Source organism: Cololabis saira, chromosome 2 (assembly GCF_033807715.1).
Source record: "Cololabis saira isolate AMF1-May2022 chromosome 2, fColSai1.1, whole genome shotgun sequence".
Classification (NCBI taxonomy): domain Eukaryota; kingdom Metazoa; phylum Chordata; class Actinopteri; order Beloniformes; family Belonidae; genus Cololabis; species Cololabis saira.
The window spans coordinates 2,897,971-2,923,502 of record NC_084588.1 but is presented as its reverse complement, the minus strand read 5'-3'; the positions used below and the strand labels follow the sequence as shown (position 1 = coordinate 2,923,502).

At 43.6% G+C, this 25,532-nt stretch overlaps 1 protein-coding gene across 1 annotated transcript; it reads right to left on the bottom strand.

Annotated features, from left to right (window-relative positions):
- Positions 1–4,059: 4,059 nt before the first annotated feature.
- Positions 4,060–24,601, bottom strand: fah (fumarylacetoacetate hydrolase (fumarylacetoacetase)). Its single transcript, XM_061708237.1, has 14 exons — positions 24,469–24,601; positions 23,073–23,183; positions 21,427–21,548; positions 21,301–21,350; positions 21,036–21,126; positions 17,768–17,865; positions 17,522–17,574; positions 17,284–17,383; positions 11,949–12,079; positions 10,553–10,628; positions 8,779–8,825; positions 7,445–7,546; positions 7,246–7,363; positions 4,060–4,336 (listed from the first exon to the last, which is right to left on the bottom strand). Exons 1-14 carry the CDS (start codon positions 24,547–24,549, stop codon positions 4,260–4,262), a joined length of 1,257 nt encoding a protein of 418 aa, XP_061564221.1. The 5' UTR covers positions 24,550–24,601; the 3' UTR covers positions 4,060–4,259.
- Positions 24,602–25,532: the final 931 nt, after the last annotated feature.

Here is a 25,532-nt window from a genome sequence, read left to right as displayed (position 1 = left end):
TTAACCTTTCTGACCTTGGGGCCCAATTTTTTCAGTACAGAGTGGCCCGGGGCCCATTAAATATAAACACTGTATAGCAGGGGTATTCAACTAAAACTTTAAGAGGTCCATTTAGAGAAGATTTACTCAAGCATCATAACATCATAATATATATATATATATATTCATATATATATATATATGAATTACACATATTTTTTTTCTCTTAAAAATAAAATTTATTTTATTTTATTTTTCAAATGCTATCTTATTTTATTTCTCAACCAGCAGTTTGAATTTCCCATTTTCTTTGTTAATTGTCTCAACACATTTTTATAATAAATGAATATAAACACATCTTAGCAATTGAACAGTTTTGCAGTTTTTCTTTCTTCCCCTTATAATCTTATGCCTCCACTTTCTGTCGTTCAGTGAGAGAACTGAGCTCTAATTTCTCCTGTCAGGACTTTAAATCTGGTCTGGATGGTGTCAGGTTCTCATACACATGAGAAGGTGCTCATATTTAGTTTTAATTATGTCCATTGTGGAGAAAGCTGCCTCACAGCTGTATCTGGAGTCAAACATGGGTGTTTTAAGATTTTATTTATTTAAGATATTAAATTAATCAGTTGTCAGGACTCAGCGTGTCGGGCTTCATCCGAGCCTGATCAACTGCGACGGGCACGAGCCCGCAGCCCTCCGCGCTGCAGCCCAGTCACTTTCCAATGCTTTTGCAACAACAGTCCAGTCCAGCAGACACTTCAGCCCACGCATCTTCAGCAGTAACGACGGAGCCCGCCGACCGAGCGGCAGCCGACCTCCGCGGCCGCGGGGACGCGTCGGCTCCCGCTCAGTCGGGCGGTTCCTCCGGCTCTCCGGCCCGCCTCTCCGGCCCACCTCCCCCGGGAGTCTCGTCTTCTTCTCGGCTGCGAGCCCCAGGTCTCCCCGTCCGCCCCAGGTGTCCCGCCCAGAGCCGCCGCCGGGCAATCACTGGCAAATCACGCCCCCCTTCCCCCTTCTCATTGTGGCTTCAATTACGTCCGCCTTAAGCCTGAATTATGGTCCTGCGTAAATCGACGCAGAGCCTATGCCGTAGAATCCCTGATCCTGGCGGATCTAAACGTACTCTGTGCAAAATAAATTATTTTTTCTGTAAATACACACCATTTCTCTTACTATTACACGTACAGCTACCTCAGTGTCTTCTTCTCCTCATTTGGTCGGGAGTTGCTATGCAGTCCCGCGGCCCTCGCGGCCCACATGTACAAAACTGAATTCTTTTTGCGGCCCTCTAGAGGGCGCTCGCGGCCCAACGTTGGGCCGCGGCCCTATGGTTAAGAATCACTGCTTTACAATGTTCCTTGCCCTGTTGAGGCAGCGGGAGCTGTAGATGTCAGACAGGGAGGGCAGAGAGGCCAGAGTGGGCAGAGGGCAGCCATGATCTTCTGTGCTGCGTTTGCCTCTGCAGCCTCTTCCTGTCTGCTTCCGTGCAGCTGGAGTGCCACACTGTCACGGCCTGGGTCAGCAGCCTCTCTATGGTGGACCGGTAGAAGGTAGAAGGTCAGCAGGCTCTGGATGATGGAATGGTAGAAGGTCAGCAGCAGCTGTGTGTTCAGGTGCTCCTTCCTGAGCACCCTCAGGAAGTGTAGCCGCTGCTGAGCCTTATTGCATTGTCACCAATTGATTTTCAGTCAAGCAGTGCAATTTCTGGATGAAAATGGTGGTAATACTGTTGGCCCCTGAAGGTTACATTTGGCCCCATAATGGCCCCTGTTTCAGAAAAATCCTAGAACCGCCAGTGGCTCCAGGACCACTGGCTGTGGAGGGGGACTCTCCTGCCGAAAAGTGTGTAGTGAAACTTTTATTTCATTTGAACTGAAATCCGGGTGCTCAAATCCCTTTTATTGTGTTTTAGTATACCGCCCTCCAGGTGTTTTACCCTCCATCATTAAATGTGAGGTGCTCTGGGCCGCTCGGTGGCGCAGTGGGTTAAGCGGCGGCTCATATACTGAGGCTACAGTCCTCCTCCTGCAGCGGTCGCGGGTTCGAATCCAGCCCACGCCCCTTTCCAGTCTGCATCTCAATAAAGGGCCACAAGAGCCCAAAAAAAATCTAAAAAAAAAAAAGAAAAAAAAAATGCTCAAATCCCTGTGCTTTTAACATGACTATAGTGGCTGATAGCGACTCCAATTGATCAATCAACTGTCAGGCTAAGCATGTGAAATACTGAAACTGTATGACGCGTACATTAATCATAATAATTCACTGTCCAAACAATAAGCTCAGGTTTAAAAGGTTTACTATTTCGGTTCATCAATTGTCACAATACAATAAAATACATGTCATAAATATGTTCAAATAGCGTAATCAAACAGTGAGCAAATTAGCATGATTGGATATCATAATAGTAAAGTGCAAAGTATGTAGTGCAGTCAACAAAGTGTGTTCTCTCCCAGCTCACCCCAACTCCATAGTCCAGCCAGTCCCGAGGCGGAGCGGAGGAGAAGCCTTATTTGTAGACGCCCAAAGGCCCCCACAAAGACACTCAAGGAGTCAATGAGGTGCCTTCAACTATTAAGCCCATCACCCAATAAAGTGCTCAAATAGTGCTAGAGGCATTCGGCTCCTACAATGACTACAAATGACACCACCAGCCGCATTGCTGGTCAGTTTTTAATTTCTGTCAACATGTCCGTGGACCCACACATGTAAAAGGAGAAACTCTGCGCCGAACAGAACGGTCCCCAACATCCTGAACGGGCGGGGGTAAGATGTGGGTCCCTGGACAAGCCAACGTATTGGCGAGCAGGAACCCAGGACCTTACTCTGGGCTGTAACCCTCCCCGTCCACAAGGTACTGGAGATCTCTTAGCGCGCCAACAAGGGCGAATCAGGCGCCACACACTACATCACCAGGCCACCACGACACGTCGGTACTTGGAGGGAGAAGAGGTGGTGCCGGTAGGGACCAAGGGACTGTTGTGGACTGGCTTAACCTTGGATACATGGAAGGTTGGGTGAACTCTCACAGAACACGGGAGCTTCAACCGGACTGCTATTGGATTGTTGACCTTCTGGATAACTCGTCCTCCATTCCTCCTCCCATCAGCACCATGATAGAACAGCTTATATCCTGTTCCCAGGCTCCTGGCCTTGGTACGTATCCACCTGGTCTCCAGGACACAGAACAGCTACCTTCCTCTTCTGCATCCTTTCAAGCAGCTATCTAGTGTTTCCTGTCATTGTCCCAACAGTCAGTCACTACTCTCAGTCCTGGACTCTTGACTTTCCTCTTCTATCTCTCCCTGTGAACATGCCTTCCTCCTCTCCTCCGTTCACCCCCCAACAGCCCAGTTTCCATCAGTACCTGCCAGTCGTTTTTAACCCCCTTCCTGACACAACCTACTGAATTTATCTGGGCTTGGGACCAGCGCAAGGATGACAAGGAAGGCTTTCGCCTTCTTTAGGCGAAATTTTGTATGGGGTATGCACTAACACACACACACACACACACACACACACACACACAGTTGCAACAATAATATTGCTTATTGATCAAGAGGGATATGGTTTTGTGTTTTCTGTTTTCACTCTAACCCTCCAGGACTACTACTACTAGGTCGTCCTCAGACGAGCCGTCCATCGTTGTCTCCAGTCATCCCGATTCTCCATACAACTTTCCAGTTCGCTGGTACTCTGGGCCCCGGCATCCTTCTTGAGTATGTCCAAGTAGGACCCTCAGGGCATTGTTGGGGGACTGGACAAACTCCAGGTCACCAGTGTGATGTGGAAACCCTCGGTTTCATTCTGAAATCAGGACTGGATGACCGAAATCAGGGAATCACAGATTGTGTGCGGAGGGACAGTGGGTTTTCAGCTTTTAAGATTAAGATTCCCAGAATATTCTAATTTTGTGAGATAGGATATTTGAGTTTTCTTAAGCTGTAAGCCATGATCAGCAATATTAAAATAATAATTTTTTAGTTGCATTACAGAAAATAAAGAACTTCAAATGTTCTGAGACAGTCCTGTAATATGACATCATCAGAGTAAGAAGAAAGCAAAGCCGGGTACACGAGATTAACAACAGACGTCTTTATTTAAAGAAATTTCCTAAAATATGAGGTGTTTCTGGAAAACCTTTTGATTCATAGAGTACAGGGGTTTGTGGTCAGGTCATCATCTTCTACTACAAACCATTCACTTTTTCCTAGTGTTCATCAGGATTTTTATTCCATAAACACTTCAATGTATTGTAAATGCTGCAACGCAGGCGTCTCTCAGTGCTGCAGGGCCGGCAGGATGGTTCCCTGGCAGGGTCCGAAGCCCACCCGGTATCCCCGTCCCTGACAGTAACCTAAGAGAAGCAGGAGAAATGTCATCAGAAAAATCCCCCAAAATCACTTGTTTTGCTGCAGTGAACTTTCAAATGCAAGAAAGATGATCGTGAACAGTTTAATATAAGAAACATTCCAATGCATCTGTCCAGAACTTTAACAAGCAGGATTTCTATGAGCAGCCGAGCAAAGGCGGAGCTCCAGTTGGATGGTGTCGGTATTCCAGCTCTGCTTTGTGTGAGTGTGAAGCAGTCAGGGTTGCCACCTTTCAGAAATACAAATAAGGGACACCCCGATTTCAGCAGCGCAGGCGCCAAAAAGAGGGACATCCCCAAAACTTCTAAACTGCATAGAAATTTATTTATTTGATATGAAAAAACAAAACGCTTTGATTTAAAGTTTAAAGTGCTTTAATAGCATTGAACTTGTATAGACAGCCAACTGTACTAGCAACTGAAATAACCTCCTATGTATGTATGTCCACATCAGCCCAGATGTAGAATATATCCTACAGTTGAATAATATGGTGTAAAAGTTAGTTTATTTCAATAATTCAACTTAAAAGGTGAAACTAATACATGTACATTACATAGTCTCATTACAGGCAAAGCAAGATTTTATTTGGGGTTTTCATAAACTGTGAGCCATAATCACCAAAATTATAACAAATAAAGGCTTGAAATATCTCACTTTGAATGTAGTGGGAAATAATACACCTTAAGTTGAATTTACTACGAATGAAGTTTTGCAATATATTCAAATTTTCCGACCTCCACCTGTATATTATGACATAAATAAACAAGAGTATAATATATGTCCGTATTGGTTCAATACGGAATGCAACTTTTAATTCCCAATTACGGAACAATTCCGTATTTCAAGGGACGGGTGGCAAGCCTAGAAGCAGCAGAGATGAAGAGATGAGATTCAGCACTGGTCAGTCAGAAAAGACTGGGAAGTCTCTCCAGGTCAGGAGTCAAGAGTTTAAGCATCTCAGGGTCTTATCTATGAGTGAGGGAAGAATCAGTGCGTTTACATGGGAAGATTAATTCCTCTTTAACTCAGAATTAAAATTAAATCCCATTTAAAATGAGTAAAAATTACCATGTGAAAACCTAATTCCGAAGTAAGTGGCTGGTTTATTCTGATTTTAAATCTGAATAGAATAATTCCGTGATCATGTTTACACTCATTCCTCTTTAAATTAATCCCGGTCTTTCTTTCTGCTCGTTCCCTCTCCCGTCTGTCTCCATGATCTTATATTCCACTGGGCTGGTTTTCCAAACAAAGTTTCAAGATGCAGCAGCAGTAAACGCTGGTCAAGAGCAGAGACCATTTATTTAAGAAATAGAAATCATTAAAAGAACAGATGGAAACAGGAAACATCAAAATTGTGAGCTTTTCAAAGTTGTAGCGGCTAAGTTAGTTTTTCTTCCGGTAGTTTAACTTCCGGTCCCCCCCCTATCCAATCAGAACCTTCCCAACCCCCAGACCTGGAGAGGAATTAGATAAAGCCTATCAACGTGTTTTCCATGTAAACCTTAATTCGGAATTACTATTTCCATGTAAACTCCAAGGAAAATAGTTTAATTCTGAATAATTTAATTCGGAATAATTAATTCTGAATTAAAAAACATCATGTAACCGTGGCCAATGAAGCAGGAGATCTTCAGTGCAGCCTCTGCAGGGATGTGGACTCTGTGGATTAATCCTTGGAGACGGGAGGAGAAGTTAAGTCCCCCAGGAGACTCAGAGTAGAGTCCATGCTCCTAAACCTCCAGAGGAACCAGTTTAGGTTCATCAGGTTAGGATGTCACTTATGGTGCTTTTCCACTAGCACTTACTCAGCCCGACTCGCCTCGGTTTGGTTCTTCTCCAATAGGGGTCTAATGTGCCAAGTAGATATTTTTCTGTAACTATTCTGCTGAGGTTCTAAGCTGCTGAGTCGGCTGTATCTGACATCATCACACTACAGGCCACCGATTGGTCGGGGGGTTGGAGTCAGACGTCTGAGTCAGGAGGAGGAAATCAGAGAAAGAGACTCTGACGGATTCTGGTTCATTTTATTCAACCAGCAACGGCAGCAAAAGTCTGTTTCATGATCCAACTCTGAGGGTCAGATGTTCATAAACCTGGTGCTGAGGAGAGAATTAAAAAGGGATGTAGACGGAGATAAGGAACGACCAGATCTACCAGGAGCTCTGTCTCTTCATAGCTGCTCACGACTCCAGCTGACTTTTCAGCAGCACAGAGACAACACCAACTTGAAGTTTCTCTCACTCTCATTTTTTAACTTGATATCAAACACAAGCCACAGACCCGTAGCACATCTATCATCTCCTCCAGGTTCTACATCTTTAGTGTTGTTGTCTTCTCCGTTTAGATACACAATCAAATACGTCACAGCAGCTTCTCTCCAACCTCCTACCTCTGCTCCAGCTGCTGAATTGTAGTGGAAAAGAAACTTGGCCGAGCTGAGTCGAGCCGAGCTGAGATGAGTAGAGCCAAGTAGGTACTAGTAGGTACTAGTAGGTTCTAGTAGGTTCTAGTAGGTACTAGTAGGTACTAGTAGGTTCTAGTAGGTTCTAGTTGGTACTAGTAGGTACTAGTAGGTTCTAGTAGGTTCTAGTTGGTACTAGTAGGTTCTAGTAGGTGCAAGTGTAAAAGCGCCATTGGATTCCTCCTTGTGGAGCTCTCTCAGGCATGTCAAAACAGGAGGAGTCCTCAAAGCAGGAGAGGTTATAGCTCTCAGCTGGTCTACTAACGCCTCAGATTCCTGGAAGATCTGGAGAATGAGCATGGAGAAGGAGGTCTGGACCCCTCTGCTGCGTCCATGGATGATGGTTGTTTTCAAATCTAAAGGCGGTCTAACTGAATATAATCTTATTTAGGCCCAAATTAAAACAGAAGATCATTTGAAAATCTTAACCTGTGATGGTGACTTTGTCTCCGTCATTCAGGAAGGTCCGAGTCTTCCCTCCTCCCAGATCTATGCTCTTGGATCCTCTCCATGACAGCTCCAGCATGGAACCAAAGCTCTCTGGATTCTGTGGAAACAGGGCAGCTTGTATTCAGAAGCAGCAGAAGTGATGGCTGATGCTCATGCGCTCGTGATCTGCTGAACTCACAGGTCCACTGATTGTCCCAGAAGCCAGGAGGTCTCCTGCTCTGACGTTGCAGCCGTTGACGGTGTGATGGGTCAGCTGTTGCTTCATGGTCCAGTACATGTACTGGAGACAAGTTTACATCATCACCTTCTTAAAGGGTCCCGTTTCAGAGTGATCTAGAATCACTGATCTAATTTAAAATCAAGATATGCCAACAACTCCAAATTGTACTTCACTAAATCTGGCATCAAAATATATACATGTGACATTAATGGAATAGTTTAAAATTCCTGGAAGCAGTTCCCTGTGGGCCCATCTGGATTAAAAGTGCACTATGTGGGTTCAGACTGGGCTTTGACTTGAAATGAGAAAATGCCATTGGTCCCTTATAGTCTCAATATAAAGGGCCCCAAATGGGAGTCCATTTGGACCAAATCTATGGACCTATGATTGACACAAGCTGACTACATGGCCTCTCAATGGGTCCAATTATATGATTTCCATATAGTTTATATGCCCCACAGTACAAGATGATCCAGCTGGTCCACCTAAAGTCCAAATAGATTAGTCAGAGTCTATATGCTTTACACAGATATGACCACCATGGAACCTGCAAACACACCCAAACCCTAACCCAAACCCAAGTGGAACCAACAGACAACCCAACTAGAACCTGCAGACAAACCCACCTGGAACCTGCAGACAAACCCACCTGGAACCTGCAGACAAACCTAACTAGAACCTGCAGACAAACCCAACTAGAACCTACAGACAAACCCAACTAGAACCTGCAGACAAACCCACCTGGAACCTGCAGACAAACCCAACTAGAATCTGCAGACAAACCCACTTGGAACCTGCAGACAACCCAACTAGAACCTGCAGACAAACCCACCTGGAACCTGCAGACAAACCCACCTGGAACCTGGAGACAAACCCAACTAGAACCTGCAAACAACCTGACTAGAACCTGCAGACAAACCCAACTAGAACCTGCAGACAAACCCAACTGGAACCTGCAGACAAACCCAACTAGAACCTGCAGACAAACCCAACTAGAACCTGCAGACAAACCCAACTAGAACCTGCAGACAAACCCAACTAGAACCTGCAGACAAACCCAACTAGAACCTGCAGACAAACCCAACTAGAACCTGCAGACAAACCCAACTGGAACTTGCTCTACAGCCCACTTTCAGTTTTTCTCGTCTTCTTTTATCTAACTAAAAACCCTGACACGTTCATAAAACCCTGCCTAACTGGGGCTAACTAGAGTTAATCCTCTATCAAGAGACTCAGTGGAGGCCTGAGACGTATCCAGTTACGTGCTGTTGTGCTTCTGTGTGGATTCTTACTCGAAAGTTTGAAGTGCAGATGTTGGCTGCCTCGGTCATGTCCGGCCCTGGGAGAACAAACAGTAGAAGTGAGTTGACTGCGTGGTTTCAGCAATACATTCTTCATTTTTCAGCTGCAGCATGTCCACCAGCATATTTGTTTCTCCTTCGTTTAGCTGTTGCAGTATATCATTGATCCTGGAGACCAGAACTGAACCATATCAATTTAGACCACTGCCCCATGACCTGAATTCACATGATTGGAGGGATGGATGGATGGATGGATGGATGGATGGATGGATGGATGGATGGATGGATGGATGGATGGATGGATGGATGGATGGATGGATGGATGGATGGATGGATGGATGGATGGATGGATGGATGGATGGATGGATGGATGGATGGATGGATGGATGGATGAGTGGAGGGATGGATGGATGGATGGATGGATGGATGATGGATGTTTCCACGTTTCTCTCCCATTAAAGGGGAGTTTTTACCTGCCGTTGTTCATGTAATAATTGATCGGGGGTCATGTTCTGGTCTCTGGGAAGATCCTAGAGACAACTTGTGTTGTAATAGATGCTTTATAAATAAAACTGATCTGAATCTAATGTAGATTTGGAGGGCGGGCGTTCTGCTATCAGGCACCATTACTATGGAAACAACTTCCAATCTGGGTTAAGGAGGCTGACACCACCTCCACCTTTAAAACTAAACTTAAAACCTTTCTGTTTAGTAAAGCCTATAGTTAGTGTTTAGTAAACCTCTAGCTGGTGTTGGTAAATCTCTAGGTAGTGTTAATAAACCTCTAGTTAGTGTTAATAAACCTCTAGTTAGTGTTTAGTAAACCTCTAGTTAGTGTTTAGTAAACCTCTAGTTAGTGTTAGTAAACCTCTAGTTAGTGTTAGTAAACCTCTAGTTAATGTAAACTCTAGTGTGTTAGAGTCAGTAGTCATAGTTGCAGCTATAGAACAAGACTATAATTATATAAAGTTAGTCTCAACCATATCTTCGTGGTAGAGCTGCTATAGGCCTCTGCTGCAGGGGGGACCAACATGATCCACTGGGCGGTTCCCATCACCCCTCCTTCTCTTTCCTTTATTTATTTCATAACCATCATTGTTCTCCATTGTTCTTGGAGTTCCTGGTCTGCCCCCCCTCTCTCTTTTTCTCTTCTGTGCATGTTTGCAGGCCAGAGCTTCAGGAGCTGCCTGCTGACCTGCAGTCCCCTCTCTGATCATCCCACTGCTGTTTCCACCTACCTGCTGACGTCCTGGCCCCCCCGCCCGCCCCGACCACCTCAGTGTCTGCTGTCTACATCTGGTTATATATATCCATCCCTGTACTGCACCAGTTAGCCATTGTATCTGTGTCTCTCCTTTCTCTGTTCTTCATTCTCTCTGTCTGTTCTCTCTTTTCCTGCTCTGCCCAGCTGGTCTCTGGCATGTTATGTTTATGTAATAATTGCTCGGGCGTCATGTTCTGGGTCTCTGAAAGCGCCTAGAAACACCTTCTGTGTAATAGACGCTATGTAAATAAAATGGAATTTAATTGAATTTAATTAAAGGATGAGTAAAACCAAAGGTTTTATGTTCTTGTTTCTCTGATGTTGTATTTGATACAAAGACACACTACGATCTGGAAACCAGAATAAACTAGGGGTACTGACTTTAGCTTGTGACTGTTTGACAGTTAAAGCAGCCACAACCTGAAAGGATAGTTCACATCTTCAAGCATCAGCGGCAACAGTGCAGGAGCAGACAAAGGTAATAAAGCTGTGCAACATTACCCTTCAGAGACACAAACAGGTTGATGTTGAAGGTGTACGGGTCTTTATGCTGCAGGTACGGCAGAGGTTCAGGATCCTGCAAGTATATCAAAAGCAAAATGAGACCAACAGCGGTGTGGGTGAACTTATGGTTGCTCATTGATGGAAAAGTCACAATTAATTGGTTTTATGCTTTTGCAAAGATATGTTATTTCATTTTTCATGACACAATTTCTGTGTGTCTTCTGATGGTACTGGAAGTGCAAATAAGTGAATAACTTGCCCCTTGTTACCTACATGTATGATCAGTCCTTATGTGATGTTGACCCCATGATTCACAGCTAGAACTCCATTGTAAAAGAGGAGTATTATGAAACTGCATGACTGTTGGGCTATCTGCTTTTGTGTGAGGAGACATAAGGAGACCTCATATGTGTCTTTGTTAAGCAGGTGCAATATTCCCTGTATGTAACGGCTTCCTTGCTGTAAGAATTGAAACTTCCACCGTATACAATCTGGAGTTTTTGTTAACGGAGTGACTATTTGCACCAGGGTACAAATACAAGCCCCCACCAGCTGAGCTATTCACACCCTGTTGACATGTGAAAACAAATGTGTTGCCCATGCGCATGTGCACCAATGTGTCTGCAACAGAAGGCGCTTTTTCACTTGCCCATGCGCATGTGCACCACTCTGAAATTGGAACCATAGCTGCGTCCGAAATGATACTTCCACCCTAATGAGTAGCAAAAACTTTTCTTAGTGCGTCTGAATCATTAGTACGTACTCAATAGTATGCGCTATCCACACTCATTCAGGAGAAATGTATTAGTGTGGATTGATGGACACTAGCTAAGCAGAAACTCCAACACTCCATGGTAACAACTCCCCCTCCCAGCGGCAGGAAGTGCCGTGCAGCTCTGAGTAGTACGTCCGAATTAATGCATACTACTGATATTTACTGAAAAGTGTGCCGAACTAAAGTATACTTTTTGAGTTTATACTGTTTAGTAAAGCATTTTGGACGCACCGCATGTCAAACAATAGAGCCAGGCAAACGTCTGCTCTCACACTTTTGTATCAACAATTTTGGCTCTTCTGTCATTGTATGATATTTTGAAGAGATTAAATAAAGTTTATCAAAAGTGGTGTGAATACCTGTCAATCACTGTTGAGCTGATGGATTTTTCTTTTTATAAATAATTTTTTTAAATTTTTTTTTCTAATAATACATGGATGCAAATAACATATATTGGTAGCAGGGTGTAAATAGCCTACGCATCAGTACTTGCAACCGGGTGTAAATAGCCTAAGCCTTTTGTTTATCTTTCTATCACTCATGGTGGTGTGATGTTTCATCAGTGAAACCTGGTGGCAGAAGGAATGATCATGTTTGCAGATATGAGTTGATGTTCACCTGGACTGCGTTTGGCTCTGCAAAAGGTAAGAGTGCCTCCATCGGGATGACCCAGGGTGATATTGTTGTCCCAAAGTTCTTCCCCAGAAAAGGTCCCAGAGGAACATATTCCCACGCCTGGATATCCCTGGCTGAGAAGAAACAGAAGCAGCTGTCACACTTTACTCCGTTTGACTTCATATGAGAGACATTGGCCACGGTTACATGATGTTTTTTAATTCAGAATTAATTATTTTGAATTAAATAATTCAGAATTAAACTATTTTCCTTCGAGTTTACATGGAAATAGTAATTCTGAATTGAGGTTTACATGGAAACACGTTTGATGGTCTTTCTCCAATTCCGCTTAAGGTCTGGGGGTTGGGAAGGTTCTGATTGGATAGGGGGCGGACTCGGAAGTTACGTCTACCGGAAGAAAACAAACTTACTCGATTAGCAACAACATGGAGGACCACATTATTAGCATCCTTTTTGGATTTGTTTTGATTTTATTTTTTAAGCAGCAGCACGACAACAACATGTTGATGATTTTCTTTCGTGTGCTGAGGAGGAGCGAGATAGAAGACCGTGCTTTAGCACGACCAGCGTTTACTGTGTGCTGCCATCTTGAAACTTTGTTTGGAAAACCAGCCCAGCGCGGAATATAAGCGTCATGGAGACAGACGGGGGAGAGAAAGAGCAAAAAGAAAGACCGGAATTAACTTAAAGAGGAATGAGTGTAAACATGATTGCAAAATTATTCTATTGGATTTAAAATGGGAATAAACCAGCCACTTTCTTCAGAATTAAGTTTAATTCGGAATGGCCATTTTCATTCGGAATTAGGTGTTTACATGGTAATTTTTACTCATTTTAAATCGGATTTAATTTTAATTCTGAATTAAAGAGGAATTAAACTTCCAACGCACTGAATCATGAGCCACTTTTGCACTAGTATCGGCTCAGCCCGACTCGGCTCGGCGCGGCTTTACACGGCTCCACACGTGTGTTTTCGCACTGCCAGGGGAGAAGTGTGCAGGTTGTGGTGAAGCTGTACTCGATACTTGAGACGTACTCGATTGCGCAACCGCTTTGTTCATGTCGGCGCTGATGAGAAATCAGCTGGAGCCGCGAGCGGCTGAGAGTAAAACAGCCCGTCTACATCCCTTTTTTAATTTTTTCTCGACAGCCACCAGGTTTATGAACATCTGCACCTCAGAGTTGGATCACCAAACAGACGTTTTGCGCTTTATAATAAAATCGCCGCGAGTCCCCTCGCGCTGACTCCCGCTTCCTGATTCAAACGTCTGACGGCCCCGCCCCGACCAATCAGAGGCGCGGAGGGTGGTGACGTCCCCGCCCCCCGACCAATCGGTGGCGAGGAGGTGGTGACGTCAGAAATAGTCCCTGCTCAGCCCGCTTTCAGAACCTCACTGAAATGGTTACAGAAAAAAGTATCGACTTGGAGCGGCTCTACTCGTCTCAGCCCTAGTGCGAAAGCGCAAAACGGGTAGAACCGAGCTAAGGTGATACTAATGCAAAAGCGCCAATGGTGTACCTACTGCAAGGTCATCTCTAAATCCTGCTCTGAAAATGTGGAATATCTGACTTTGAACCTATGTTTATACTTATTTAACATTTGCCCTCACTTCTTGTTTAGAATTTGTATTTAGATTTCTGTGTACATATCACCACCTTTTTTATAGTGTTTTTTATATCTTGTATCTCTTATGTAGTGTATTCCTTCCTAAACTGCTGATTCTGAGAGAGCTCTGCACAAGAATTCCAATGTGTCTGGACTGTTGGTTTATGTGCAAATGACAAATAAAAGACCTTGAACCTTGAACCTTGAAAAGCTTCCCCGAACACATCATATACAGCCACACCATTATCTCTACTGGGCAGAGGAATCAATATCACGTCCACCAGAGAGAAAGCAGAGAACAAGCTGACATTTCAAGGTTCAAGGTTCAAGGTCTTTTATTTGTCATTTGCACATAAACCAACAGTCCAGACACATTGGAATTCTAGTGCAGAGCTCTCTCAGAATCTGCAGTTTAGGAGGGAATACACTATATAAGAGATACAAGATATAAAAAACACTATAAAAAGGTGGCAATATGTACACAGAAATCTAAATACAAATTCTAAACAAGAAGTGAGGGCAAATGTTAAATAAGTATAAAAATAGGTTCGAAGTCAGATATTCCACATTTTTAGAGCAGGATTTAGAGATGACCTTGCAGTAGGTACACCATGATTCAGTGTGTTGGAAGTTTAATTCCTCTTTAATTCAGAATTCAAATTAAATTCGATTTAAAATGAGTAATAATTACCATGTAAACACCTAATTCTGAATGAAAATGGCCATTCCGAATTAAACTTAACTCTGAAGAAAGTGGCTGGTTTATTCTGATTTTAAATCCGAATAGAATAATTCCAGATCATGTATACACTCATTCCTCTTTAAATTAATTCCGGTCTTTCTTTCTGCTCGTTCACTCACCCGTCTGTCTCCATGACGCTTATATTCCACGCTGGGCTGGTTTTCCAAACAAAGTTTCAAGATGGCAGCACACAGTAAACGTGGTCGTGCTAAAGCGCGGTCTTCTATCTCGCTCCTCCTCAGCACACGAAAGAAAATCATCGACATGATGTTGTCGTGCTGCTGCTTAAAAAATAAAATCAAAACAAATCCAAAAAGGATGCTAATAATGTGGTCCTCCATGTTGTTGCTAATCCAGTAAGTTTGTTTTTCTTCCGGTAGTTTAACTTCCGGTCCGCCCCCTATCCAATCAGAACCTTCCCAATCCCCAGACCTTAAGAGGAATTGGAGAAAGACCATCAAACGTGTTTTCCATGTAAACCTCAATTCAGAATTAATATTTCCATGTAAACTCGAAGGAAAATAGTTTAATTCTGAATTATTTAATTCTGAATAATTAATTCTGAATTAAAAAACATCATGTAACCGTGGCCAATGTTTGACGAGGACGGCCCTTCCTCCCCCGCGGGTCTTGCGGCTTTCTGCAAGACATCGGTCCTCTCTGAAGACCGTGTAGCCATTCGGTGTTATCGCCTCGTTGGGTGTCCTCTCCTCCAGCCAGGTTTTGCAGAAACATAATATGGAATAATCCTGAATGTCCTTCCGTGTGGACATGCGAGCGTGAAGTTCGTATTTCTATTTTCCAGAGAATGAACGTGTCCAAACAGTATGAGTAGGAGGGTTAACCTTCCGTTGCTAACCAAGTGCCGGAGCCTTGGGTCAGCTCCACTCTGTCTGCCTTTCCTCCGCCTCGGCCTGTTGTTCCCTGGAGAGATCCATTTTCGAGGTGCTGCCAAGCATCAAGCTAGCATAGCATCCTAGCTCAGGGTAGGATTCCATCATGTTTGGGTCGAAAAGTCAGAAATGACTGCGCTCTCTCAGTTGTAATAAGGTTGCTCGGTCATAGTTTGCAAAATGGGTCTTAACTCGGCAGAAGGAAGTTAGAAGAAGGGAAAGACAAATAATTAGCTTGAGCAACACTGCATTTTGGGAAGAATGAAGTGTGAAAACTAAAGTTAATCAAAATCTAGACCACCTTCTGGAACACAAACTGTTCTCAGAAGTCTATATCCACAGGTGGCACGGTGGTGCAGCTGGTAGTGCAGCCGTCTCACAGCAAGAAGGTCCTGGGTTTGATTCCGCCGGGGACGCTGTGGGCGCTGAAGTGCGTGTTAGTTCCCCCATTACTTCAGCACCCACACCCTGGGTGGGGTTGGCGAAAGGGCCTTTCTGTGTGGAGTTTGCATGTTCTCCCCGTGTTCCCTTGGATGTGAGCTACTCTCACAAAAACATGCAACAGTCCTGGGCTCTACTGTCCCCTCTGGCCAACCGGGGCGCCAGATGGGGTGGGGAGGATCTGGCCGGAATAACGTGATCCTTCCACGCGCTACGTCCGGCCGGAGAAACCCCACCCTGTCTGGTGAAAAGAAGCGGTCCGTCACTCCTCAGGATAAGAAGGAGACCTGAGCTCAGTGCAGGGCCCTCCCTGGGTTGGTAGAGGGAGCAATGCCCAGGACTGTTACTTAGGTATGAGCACTGGGTGATGAAATGGGTAAAAAAATCGGGGATAAAAAAAAAAAAAAAAAAAAAAAAGAAGTCTATATCCATGGAGTGAGAACATTCCCAGTAAGACAGAGGAAAAAGAGAAGGTGCACAAGCACATTAAGACAGAACTTAAAGGGGACCTATAATGAAAAACAGGTTTTTTCTTGCTTTAACATATATAAAGTGGTCTCCCCTCAGCCTGCCAACTCAGAGAAGGAGGAAAGATACCAGATTCTGCAGTGTCTGTACAGCCGCCCGGATGAGCCGTCCAGTGTGATGTGGATCTACAAGCCAATAAGATTCTGCTCCCGTCGTTACGTATCATCCTCAAAAACTTGAGTCACGATACGATATTGTAATATCCAAATTTTGCGATATATTACAATGTTAAACATAGTTAACTGAAAACTGCAAAAGGCATTATGGATCTTAAAATCCGAGTTTCACGTACATCAGATTATTGTGATAATTCATGGGACAAACTGAGTCAAAACAATGTAATTCAAATCATCCATGCTGTTTTACTGTAACTATACAAGCTAAAGTTACAACATATTTGCATATGTTTTTCTTATTATTTACATAATATGAAATTAACATTAACTATTATTTAAACCCATGTATACAATAAAGTGGTAAGGGATTTACAACTTGTCTGAAACATGATTTATTATTTGAATTTTGAATATCGATATCGAATCGGCCGGCAAAGTATCGCAATATATTGCCATATGGATATTTTTGCCCACCCCTACCGTTTATAGGCTGGAAACTTTCCATGACTATGTTGTTACTGACAAAATCCTTACGATAGAAGGTGAAACATCCTCAAAAGCAAAAGCACAATAAGTCTAATTCCCTTGTTTTAATGCTCTGAGAGAAGGATATTGTGCTGTGTAGGAAGTCAGATATGTTAATCTCCTCCAATCTTTCTGCAGGGAGCATTGTTTCATGGATGCTGCTTTTGTACTGAATCACCTATTGACATCATTTGTTCAAAATAAAAGATTTGTCTCTCATGTGCTAACTAGCATCAATTTTCCTTGTCAATGATTTTGGAAACATTATGTAGGTGTGAAATGTCAAAATGGTTGTTCCTTAACAAATTAAATAAAAATGGTGACAAAAAACATGAAAAATCTAGGTTTAAACTATCATTGTTTCTTTCCTAATTTAACTTGAGGTTTTATATCATCCTAACCACTTCAGATTATCTGTGGCTGAAACCATGTGGTGTACGTACAGGTGAACTGATCAGACTCTTACCACTCCAGTCATTCATGAGCACCATGCCGAAGATGTGTTCATGTGCCTTGCTGATGGGAATGGGCTCACCCAGCTGGTTTCCCCCTCCAACAAAGAAGGCCTAACAAAGAAGACAAGTAGCTAAATGTGAAAATAATAACGGACAAAGGGCCAAGGAGAACATTTTCAAAAGCCTCTTCCTCCAAAAACACCCAAAACACAGCCATCTAAAGAAATAATGAAGTAAGCAGGTAATCACCATCTCCAGCTCAATGTCCATCTGCTTGGAGGGGCCGAACACTGGAGGCTTGGCTGAAACCAGCAGTAGGAGACATGGTTATGATCACCTTGGAAACGCTCAGCTAATTGAGCATGAAGAAGATGAAGCTGACTAAAGCACCGGCTGGACTCCCGCTCTTTACTCAGCATCCAGGCTGCATGACAAAACACGACAGAAGTATGTATGTGATAATGTAGATGAAGGGGTCATGTGGCCCAGCATTACTCTGGTCGGGTCTCTGCTGGCCGCAGGGTCGACGGATGGGGGTCCCAGAAACCACAACAGAGGACGCACGGCCATGGTACCCTACTGGAAGCCTCAACCTGCAACACAACAGATCCTGCAGTGAGAGGCAGCCAAAAACATGAGCCAGTTACTGTGGAGGTTAGAGCTGCACACACCTAAGTGATTTTCATCTGAATATGGCTAAATTTAGGAGTGATAGAAAGTTTAGTATACAAGCTGATCCTTCGAGGAAAGGTCCCTGTAGAAGCTTTTTATCAGTCGCCAGGTTCTGCTAAGTTATGCTGGATGACACTGAGTCACGCTGGCTGGTGCTGGCTAATGGTTGGCGATGCTGAGTCAAGAGAAGTGATGCTGGGCGATGCTAGGTGATGGCTGAGTGATGCTGGATGATACTGAGCCATGCTGGGTGATGGTGGGTGATATTGGGTGATGCTTGGTGATACCATGTAATGGTGGGTGATGCTGATTCATCATGCTCAGTGATACCGGGGGATGGTTGTTGATGCTGGGCAATGCTGAGTGATGGTAGGTGCGGATAGATGATGATGGCTGATGATGAGTCATGTTGGATGATACTGAGTGATGGTGGGTGATTCTGGGCAATGTTGGGCGAAGGTGGATGATGCTGGGTGAGACTGATTCATACTAGGTGATGTTGAGCAATGCTGGGTGATGGTGGGTGATGCTGAGTCATGCTCAGTGATCCCAGGTGATGGTCGTTGATGCTGGGCAATGCTGAGTGATGGTATGTGGAGATGGGTGATGCTGGGTGACACTGAGTCATACTAGGAGATGCTGGGCAATGCCTGGTGATGCTGGGTGATACTCAGTCATGGTGGGGGTTACTGGGTGATGCTGGATGATACTGAGTCATGCTGGGTGATGTTGGGCGATGCTACGTGATGGCTGAGTGATGCTGGATGATGGTCATTGATGCTGGGCAATGCCTGGTGATGCTGGATGATACTGAGTCATGCTGGGTGATGCTGGGCGATGCTACGTGATGGCTGAGTGATGCTGGATGATACTCAGTCATGGTGGGTGACGCTGGATGATACTCAGTCATGGTGGGGGTTACTGGGTGATGCTGGGTGATACTGGGTGATGCTAGGTGATGGTATGTGATACTGAGTGATGCTGGGCAATGTCGGGCACAGTACATCCAAGTGGGCGCCGCAGCCTTCGTGGCTTTGTGGTTGTGCTGGTCTGCATGCTGACGTCCTGCCTCCCCCCCCCCCCGACCACCTCCGTGTCTGCTGTCTACATCTGTTAATATAGTCATCCTTGTAGTGCACCAGTTACCCATTGTGTCTGTGTCTCTCCTTTCTCTGTTCTTCATTCTCTCTGTCTGTTCTTTCTTTTCCTGCTCTGTCCAGCTGGTCTTCAGCAGGAGGGTCCCCCTTATGATCCAGGTCCTGGTCCAGGTTTCTACCCCCTTATGATCCAGGTCCTGGTCCAGGTTTCTACCCCCTTATGATCCAGGTCCTGGTCCAGGTTCCTTCCCCCCTTATGATCCAGGTCCTGGTCCAGGTTTCTACCCCCTTATGATCCAGGTCCTGGTCCAGGTTTCTACCCCCCTTATGATCCAGGTCCTGGTCCAGGTTTCTTCCTCCTAAAGGGGAGTTTTTCTCCCCTGTTTGGTTTAAGATTTTTCTCCCACTAGGGGAGTTTCTACCTGCCAGTGTTTATGTAATAATTGCCCTGGGGTCGTGTTCTGGGTCTCTGGAAAGCACTGTCAACAGTTTGGGGAAAACCCTTTTCTATTCCAGCATGACTGATAAGATGTGTTGGTTTTCCTGTTCGTTTGTCTTTGCTCTTGTCTCACCTCTGCTCCTGCCATCCGTGGCTTCTGCAGCTTTACTTCTCATCAGCGCTTCAATGTGTGCATGTGGAATTAGTACAAGTCATCAGTCAGCACTGACTTACCTGTCTTCTTGCCACTCTGCAGTACCACCAGTGACTCTTCTGGACGAGTACTGTAGTGTCCCAGGCACATTAGTAAAACTCTTTCTGGTCAGCGCAATCATTTCTATTCTATTTCTAATTTTCTATTTTCAGACTAAAATACATTTTCTGGAGCCATTCTCATTTAATTTCTCAGTATTTTTTACATCAGCTTGTCATATGTTTGGCTCTTTTTAGGGGTCATCAATCCATAATGGTGCACACAGCAACAACATTACTTTTTACACTTCTTGTAGATGCCATTGTTGTGAAGATTCTAATAAATCTGTTGGTTTTATTGATGAGCCTCGGATGACTTGTGAACAAGTTCTTATTGATAGGGCTGTGACGATATATTGTACCACTGAATTTCGCAATACAAAAACGTCACGATACGTGTCGTGAAGTGACAAACTGTAGCTGATATTGGGTTATTAATATGAATATTTTGTGTTTACTAGTAACATCCTATTGGTGCAGCGGGATCACGTGACGACCTCGACCCGCTGACCAAAATCTGACTACGCTCAGAAGAAACTAGTAACGTTTAGGTCCCGATCACGGGACTCTTGGGGGTTTTGAGCTCTGAACTTTTACTTCTAAGGTGAACATGAATCAATGTTTTTTATGATGTAAAGATTGTGTCGTCCCCAAAGGTGTGAGGATGAAACGATACCAGGGTTCACCTTACGGCCTCAGGCTGGAGCAGGTGAAGCTCTGAGCTCTGGCACAAGATCAATAACAGTCATGGTGCATTTGGAGTTTGGGACTTTTCATAGTTTATTTATTTAGTTTTATTTATTTATTTAATTTTAGTTGTTAAATTGCTGGAAAAGAAAAAAGTCATTAATGAGAGAAACTATTCAGTTTGTGGCAAAATATTTTTATTTGTATGAAACTGAAAATGCATAATGCAAACCTGACATTTACTTTTAGTTCAGTTTGTGGAAAATGGTTGGCCTGGCTTTCTCTTTAAAACTTAAACAGTTATAAAACATTACAAACTGGAACAATAGTGCAAACACACAGCATTGTTTTGTATTTTGTGTCTTTCAAATAAAAGACAATTTTTTCCAGTCATATGTTCCTCATTCAAGGTTGTTAAAAAAATACTGCTATAATATCGTATCGTTATCGTGAGATTAGTGTATCGTTACACCCCTACTTATTGACTTGAAGAGGGTTTTTCTGCTTGTCAAACAAACCTTCAGGGGACTTTTGCTAGAACGTTGTGGTAGAGAAATGTGACCTGTGTGAATAGCTCCTGGTGTTGGTGTTTTAAAGTTTTAAGTTTTGTTGTTACCAGTTTGGCATCAGAGCGTTTTCCTTCCCCCGGAACATAATGCCAACATTGGTGGCATGATCCTTGGATGAGTAGAAATCAGTGTAATCACCTGTGAACAACAGGAGAAAGTGAATTCTTTGGTAACAAACTCGGTCTTCAAGTCCACATGTCATGGATCTTTTATGGTTTCAGTGGTCCCAAATAGAAAGACAATTAGGCCAAATAATAGTCCTGTGATAAAATAAAGGTGTGAGGAAGTGTGATGAGATCAACCAGAGCTTACCGATGTCAGCAGGGAGGTGCATGGTGGCAGCACTCTGGTGGACCAACGCCCTGCACAAACATCAGCCAGGATGAGGACGAGGACTAAACGCTGCATACGTGCTGAACGGGTGAAGCTGAGACTGACCTGCTGCGGAGACTGACGTCGTCTCTTAGAGCGCTCTCATTGGCTGAGAGGAGGGACTGTAACGTCCTCCTGGTCTCCCTCCACGCCTCGTAACCCAGAGCCATGAAGGCATTCAGTGTGGGCTTCATTCAAGACAGAAAAACACAGTAAGGTTTAAAAAAAACATGATTCAGGAATTTTCTGAGCTTAATGGATTGTGGAAAAAAAAAAAAAAAAAAGACTATGGTTCCTCTACTGGCCACCAGATCCAGACCTGCAATTCCTCGACTAGCCACTAGGGCGGTGATCTTCATTCCTGCTGCCAAGTTTTTAAGGGCTCTACTCATTGGTCACGATTACATGATGTTTTTAATTCTGAATTAATTATTCTGAATTAAATAATTCAGAATTAAACAATTTTCCTTCGAGTTTACATGGAAATAGTAATTCTGAATTGAGGTTTACATGGAAAACACGTTTGATGGTCTTTCTCCAATTCCTCTCCAGGTCTGGGGGTTGGGAAGGTTCTGATTGGATAGGGGGGGGACCGGAACTTAAACTACCGGAAGAAAAACTAACTTTGAAAAGCTCACAATTTTGATGTTTCCTGTTTCCATCTGTTCTTTTAATGATTTCTATTTATTAAATAAATGCTCTCTGCTCTTGACCAGCGTTTACTGCTGCTGCATCTTCAAACTTTGTTAGGAAAACCAGCCCAGTGGAATATAAGATCATGGAGACAGACGGGCGAGGGAACGAGCAGAAAGAAAGACCGGGATTAATTTAAAGAGGAATGAGTGTAAACATGATCTGGAATTATTCTATTCAGATTTAAAATCAGAATAAACCAGCCACTTACTTCGAAATTAAGTTTAATTCGGAATGGTCATTTTCATTCGGAATTAGGTGTTTACATGGTAATTTACTCATTTTAAATGGGATTTAATTTCAATTATGAATTAAAGAGGAATTAAACTTCCCATGTAAACGCACTCATTGTTGTTGTGAATTGTGTGAATTCACTCATGTTATTTCCTAAGCTGAGTAGACATGGAACATAACAGTGCTTTTAGTTAGAAATTAATCTAGCACACAGTTGTAATCCCCAGCATGCCTTGCGCCTTGTCAAGTACAAGGTTAAATATACTTAATATATATAATATAAATTGTGGCCTATTGTAATTTGAGACATATACATTTAACATTGACCCCCAGGCTCCATTTATTGTTCCATTAATTAAAACATAACGTCCCTCTTTGTCCTGACATGAGGAGTCAAAACACTGTTACTCCCTGTCTGTGACCAGATTTTGAGAGGAATAAAACCCTGGGAAGCCCAATTTCTATTTAACTTCTTAACTTTTAGTGAGTCTTCAGTTTTTGTCCAACCACTCCGTCATGTAGACCCTAGTGGTCTGTAGAGGACCTGCAGGTCTGGATCTAGACTCTAGTGGTCTGTAGAGGACCTGCAGGTCTGGATCTGGACCCTAGTGGTCTGTAGAGGACCTGCAGGTCTGGATCTGGACCCTAGTGGTCTGTAGAGGACCTGCAGGTCTGGATCTGGACCCTAGTGGTCTGTTTTATTTAAACTCTAACCCGACCACACCAGTGATTCAATGCAAAGCAGCTGATTGGCTGCCGGAGTCATGTGACCTGCAGGATCTCACCTGCTCAAAGACGTCCTGATGTCTGGACATCACTGGACCCACAAACAGACTCCTGACCGCGCTCAGGTCCAGGATCTGGTCTCCAATGGCCACACCAAGGCGCCGTCTAGGCTGGAACAGAGAAGACAGAGCTGGGATTAGTGCAGAAGCCCAGCTGGAGTTCTGCTGCAGGCCAGAACCAGGGGCCGGATTCATAAAACATTCTTAAGAAGAAAAATCTTCTTAAGTGTCATTTTTTTCTTAAGTTCAGTCTTAAGAAGAAAAAAGAGAAGAAGTCATATTCTCAACTTAGTATTTTCTCAACTTTCTTCTTAAGTTTCTTCTTAAGAAAAAACTTAAGAATAAATGGTATTCTTGAAATAAAAGTTCTCAAATTTGTGCTCGACTTTTTTCATAACTTTAAGACAACCTTGACCTGTCTTAAAATGTCTTCTGTGAAAAGGTAAGCCTTTAATATCACCTTTATCAACACATTTGCACAAACAAAGACCCGCAATATTGTGGAGCAATTTATCGGTGTAGTGAAGTCTCGCTGCAGGTGCATGACTGAATATAATGAAATGAATAATAATAATAATAATAATAATAATAATAATAATAATAATAATAATAATAATAATAATAATAATAATAATAATAATAATAATAATATAATTCTGGGGTACTTGACTGCTACTGCTGTGTGAACGGTCTGCTGGAGCGGCTACTGAATCCTTCATTTAGTATGCAGTATACAGTACATACTGATGCAGTATGTAGCATTTAGTACTTAGTATGCCATTTCGGATACAGCCATATTTTAAGAAGTTCTTAAATAGGAAAAATAAGAAATTCGTAAGAAATGAACTTATGAACTTCTTAATTTTAGATCTTAAGACATTTCTTAAGATCGTTCTTAAGAACATATGGGTGAATCCGGCCCCAGACCCCCAGCTGAAGTTCTGCTGCAGCAGACCCCCAGCTGAAGTTCTGCTGCAGCAGACCCCCAGCTGAAGTTCTGCTGCAGCAGAACTTCAGCTGGGGTTCTGCTGCAGGCCAGACCCCCAGCTGAAGTTCTGCTGCAGCAGACCATCAGCTGAAGTTCTGCTGCAGCAGAACCCCAGCTTTAATTCTGCTGCAGCAGATCTTCAGCTGGGGTTCTGCTGCAGGCCAGACCCCCAGCTGAAGTTCTGCTGCAGGCCAGACCCCCAGCTGAAGTTCTGCTGCAGCAGAACTTCAGCTGAAGTTTTGCTGCAACAGAACCCCAGCTGAAGTTCTGCTGCAGCAGAACCCCAGCTGAAGTTTTGCTGCAACAGAACCCCAGCTGAAGTTCTGCTGCAGCCCAGACCACCAGCTGGAGTTCTGCTGCAGCAGACCCCCAGCTTTAATTCTGCTGCTGCCAGACCGCTCTACTCACGTTGTCGGCCGTGGAGAAGACTCCATACGGGAGGTTGTGGAAGGAGAAGTCACAGTCTGGCTCTACTCTGATGAAGGACATGGTTCCTGCTCTTCCTCCGCTGCTCTGAGAGACTGAGCTGAGTCTTTCCAGATGTTTTCCTCTGCACCGCCACTGGCCACAGGCACCGCCCCCTACCGTCAGCTCAGCCAATCAGGGCTCACCTCCAGAATCCGCCTGCTCTGTGCACTAATGATCACCAGAGCACCGGTGACTCAGCAGAAAAGAGAGTCCTCCTCATATACTGTAGGGTTGCAGACCGTCCCTTGAAAAACTGAATCCTTCCTGTATTTATAAACTAAAGTACGTCCCGTATTGAGCTGAAAAGGGACGCACTTTGTCCCGTATTACTGTGAGAGTCAAAAAATAGTCATAAAATACCAATGGAAAATGGCATTGAGCTGTTGAGTTATTCTGTTATTCTGTTATTGAGTTATAAAGTAATTTTTTTCTGTTTTACTCCAACTGTAGCTAAAGTCATGGCCTTTGAGGCACAAATATGTTTAGTTTTCTACAGACTTTCTGTTTGCACTTTTGTTATTGCACTAAAAATGTGCACTATTACAGAATGGATGTTCTGCTTTCTTTCTATTGTTTTATATTCATTTATTTTAAGTTAAGCAGGACAGATTTCTGTTTAAGAAAGATACTTATTTTATTCAGTTCATTTTGTCATTTTGTATTTACGACGGAGTATTAGGGCCAAACTAAGACAAAAAAAAGGAAAATTACGATAATAAAGTCATAATAATATGAGAATAAAGTCGTAATATTACGAGAATAAAGTCGGAATATTAAAAACCGCTCATCCTAACAAGGAACTTGGAAAAGTCTCCAGTCTTTATCCTGGACCAGCAGATCAGTCTGGTCCCTGAAGACTCTCTCCTGATCCTGCATCAGCAGGTTCCTCAGAGCCAAGCCTGCCGGTGGGATTGACAGGTTCCATGGTGGTGATTGACAGGTTCCATGGTTGTGATTGACAGGTTCCATGGTTGTGATTGACAGGTTCCATGGTGGTGATTGAC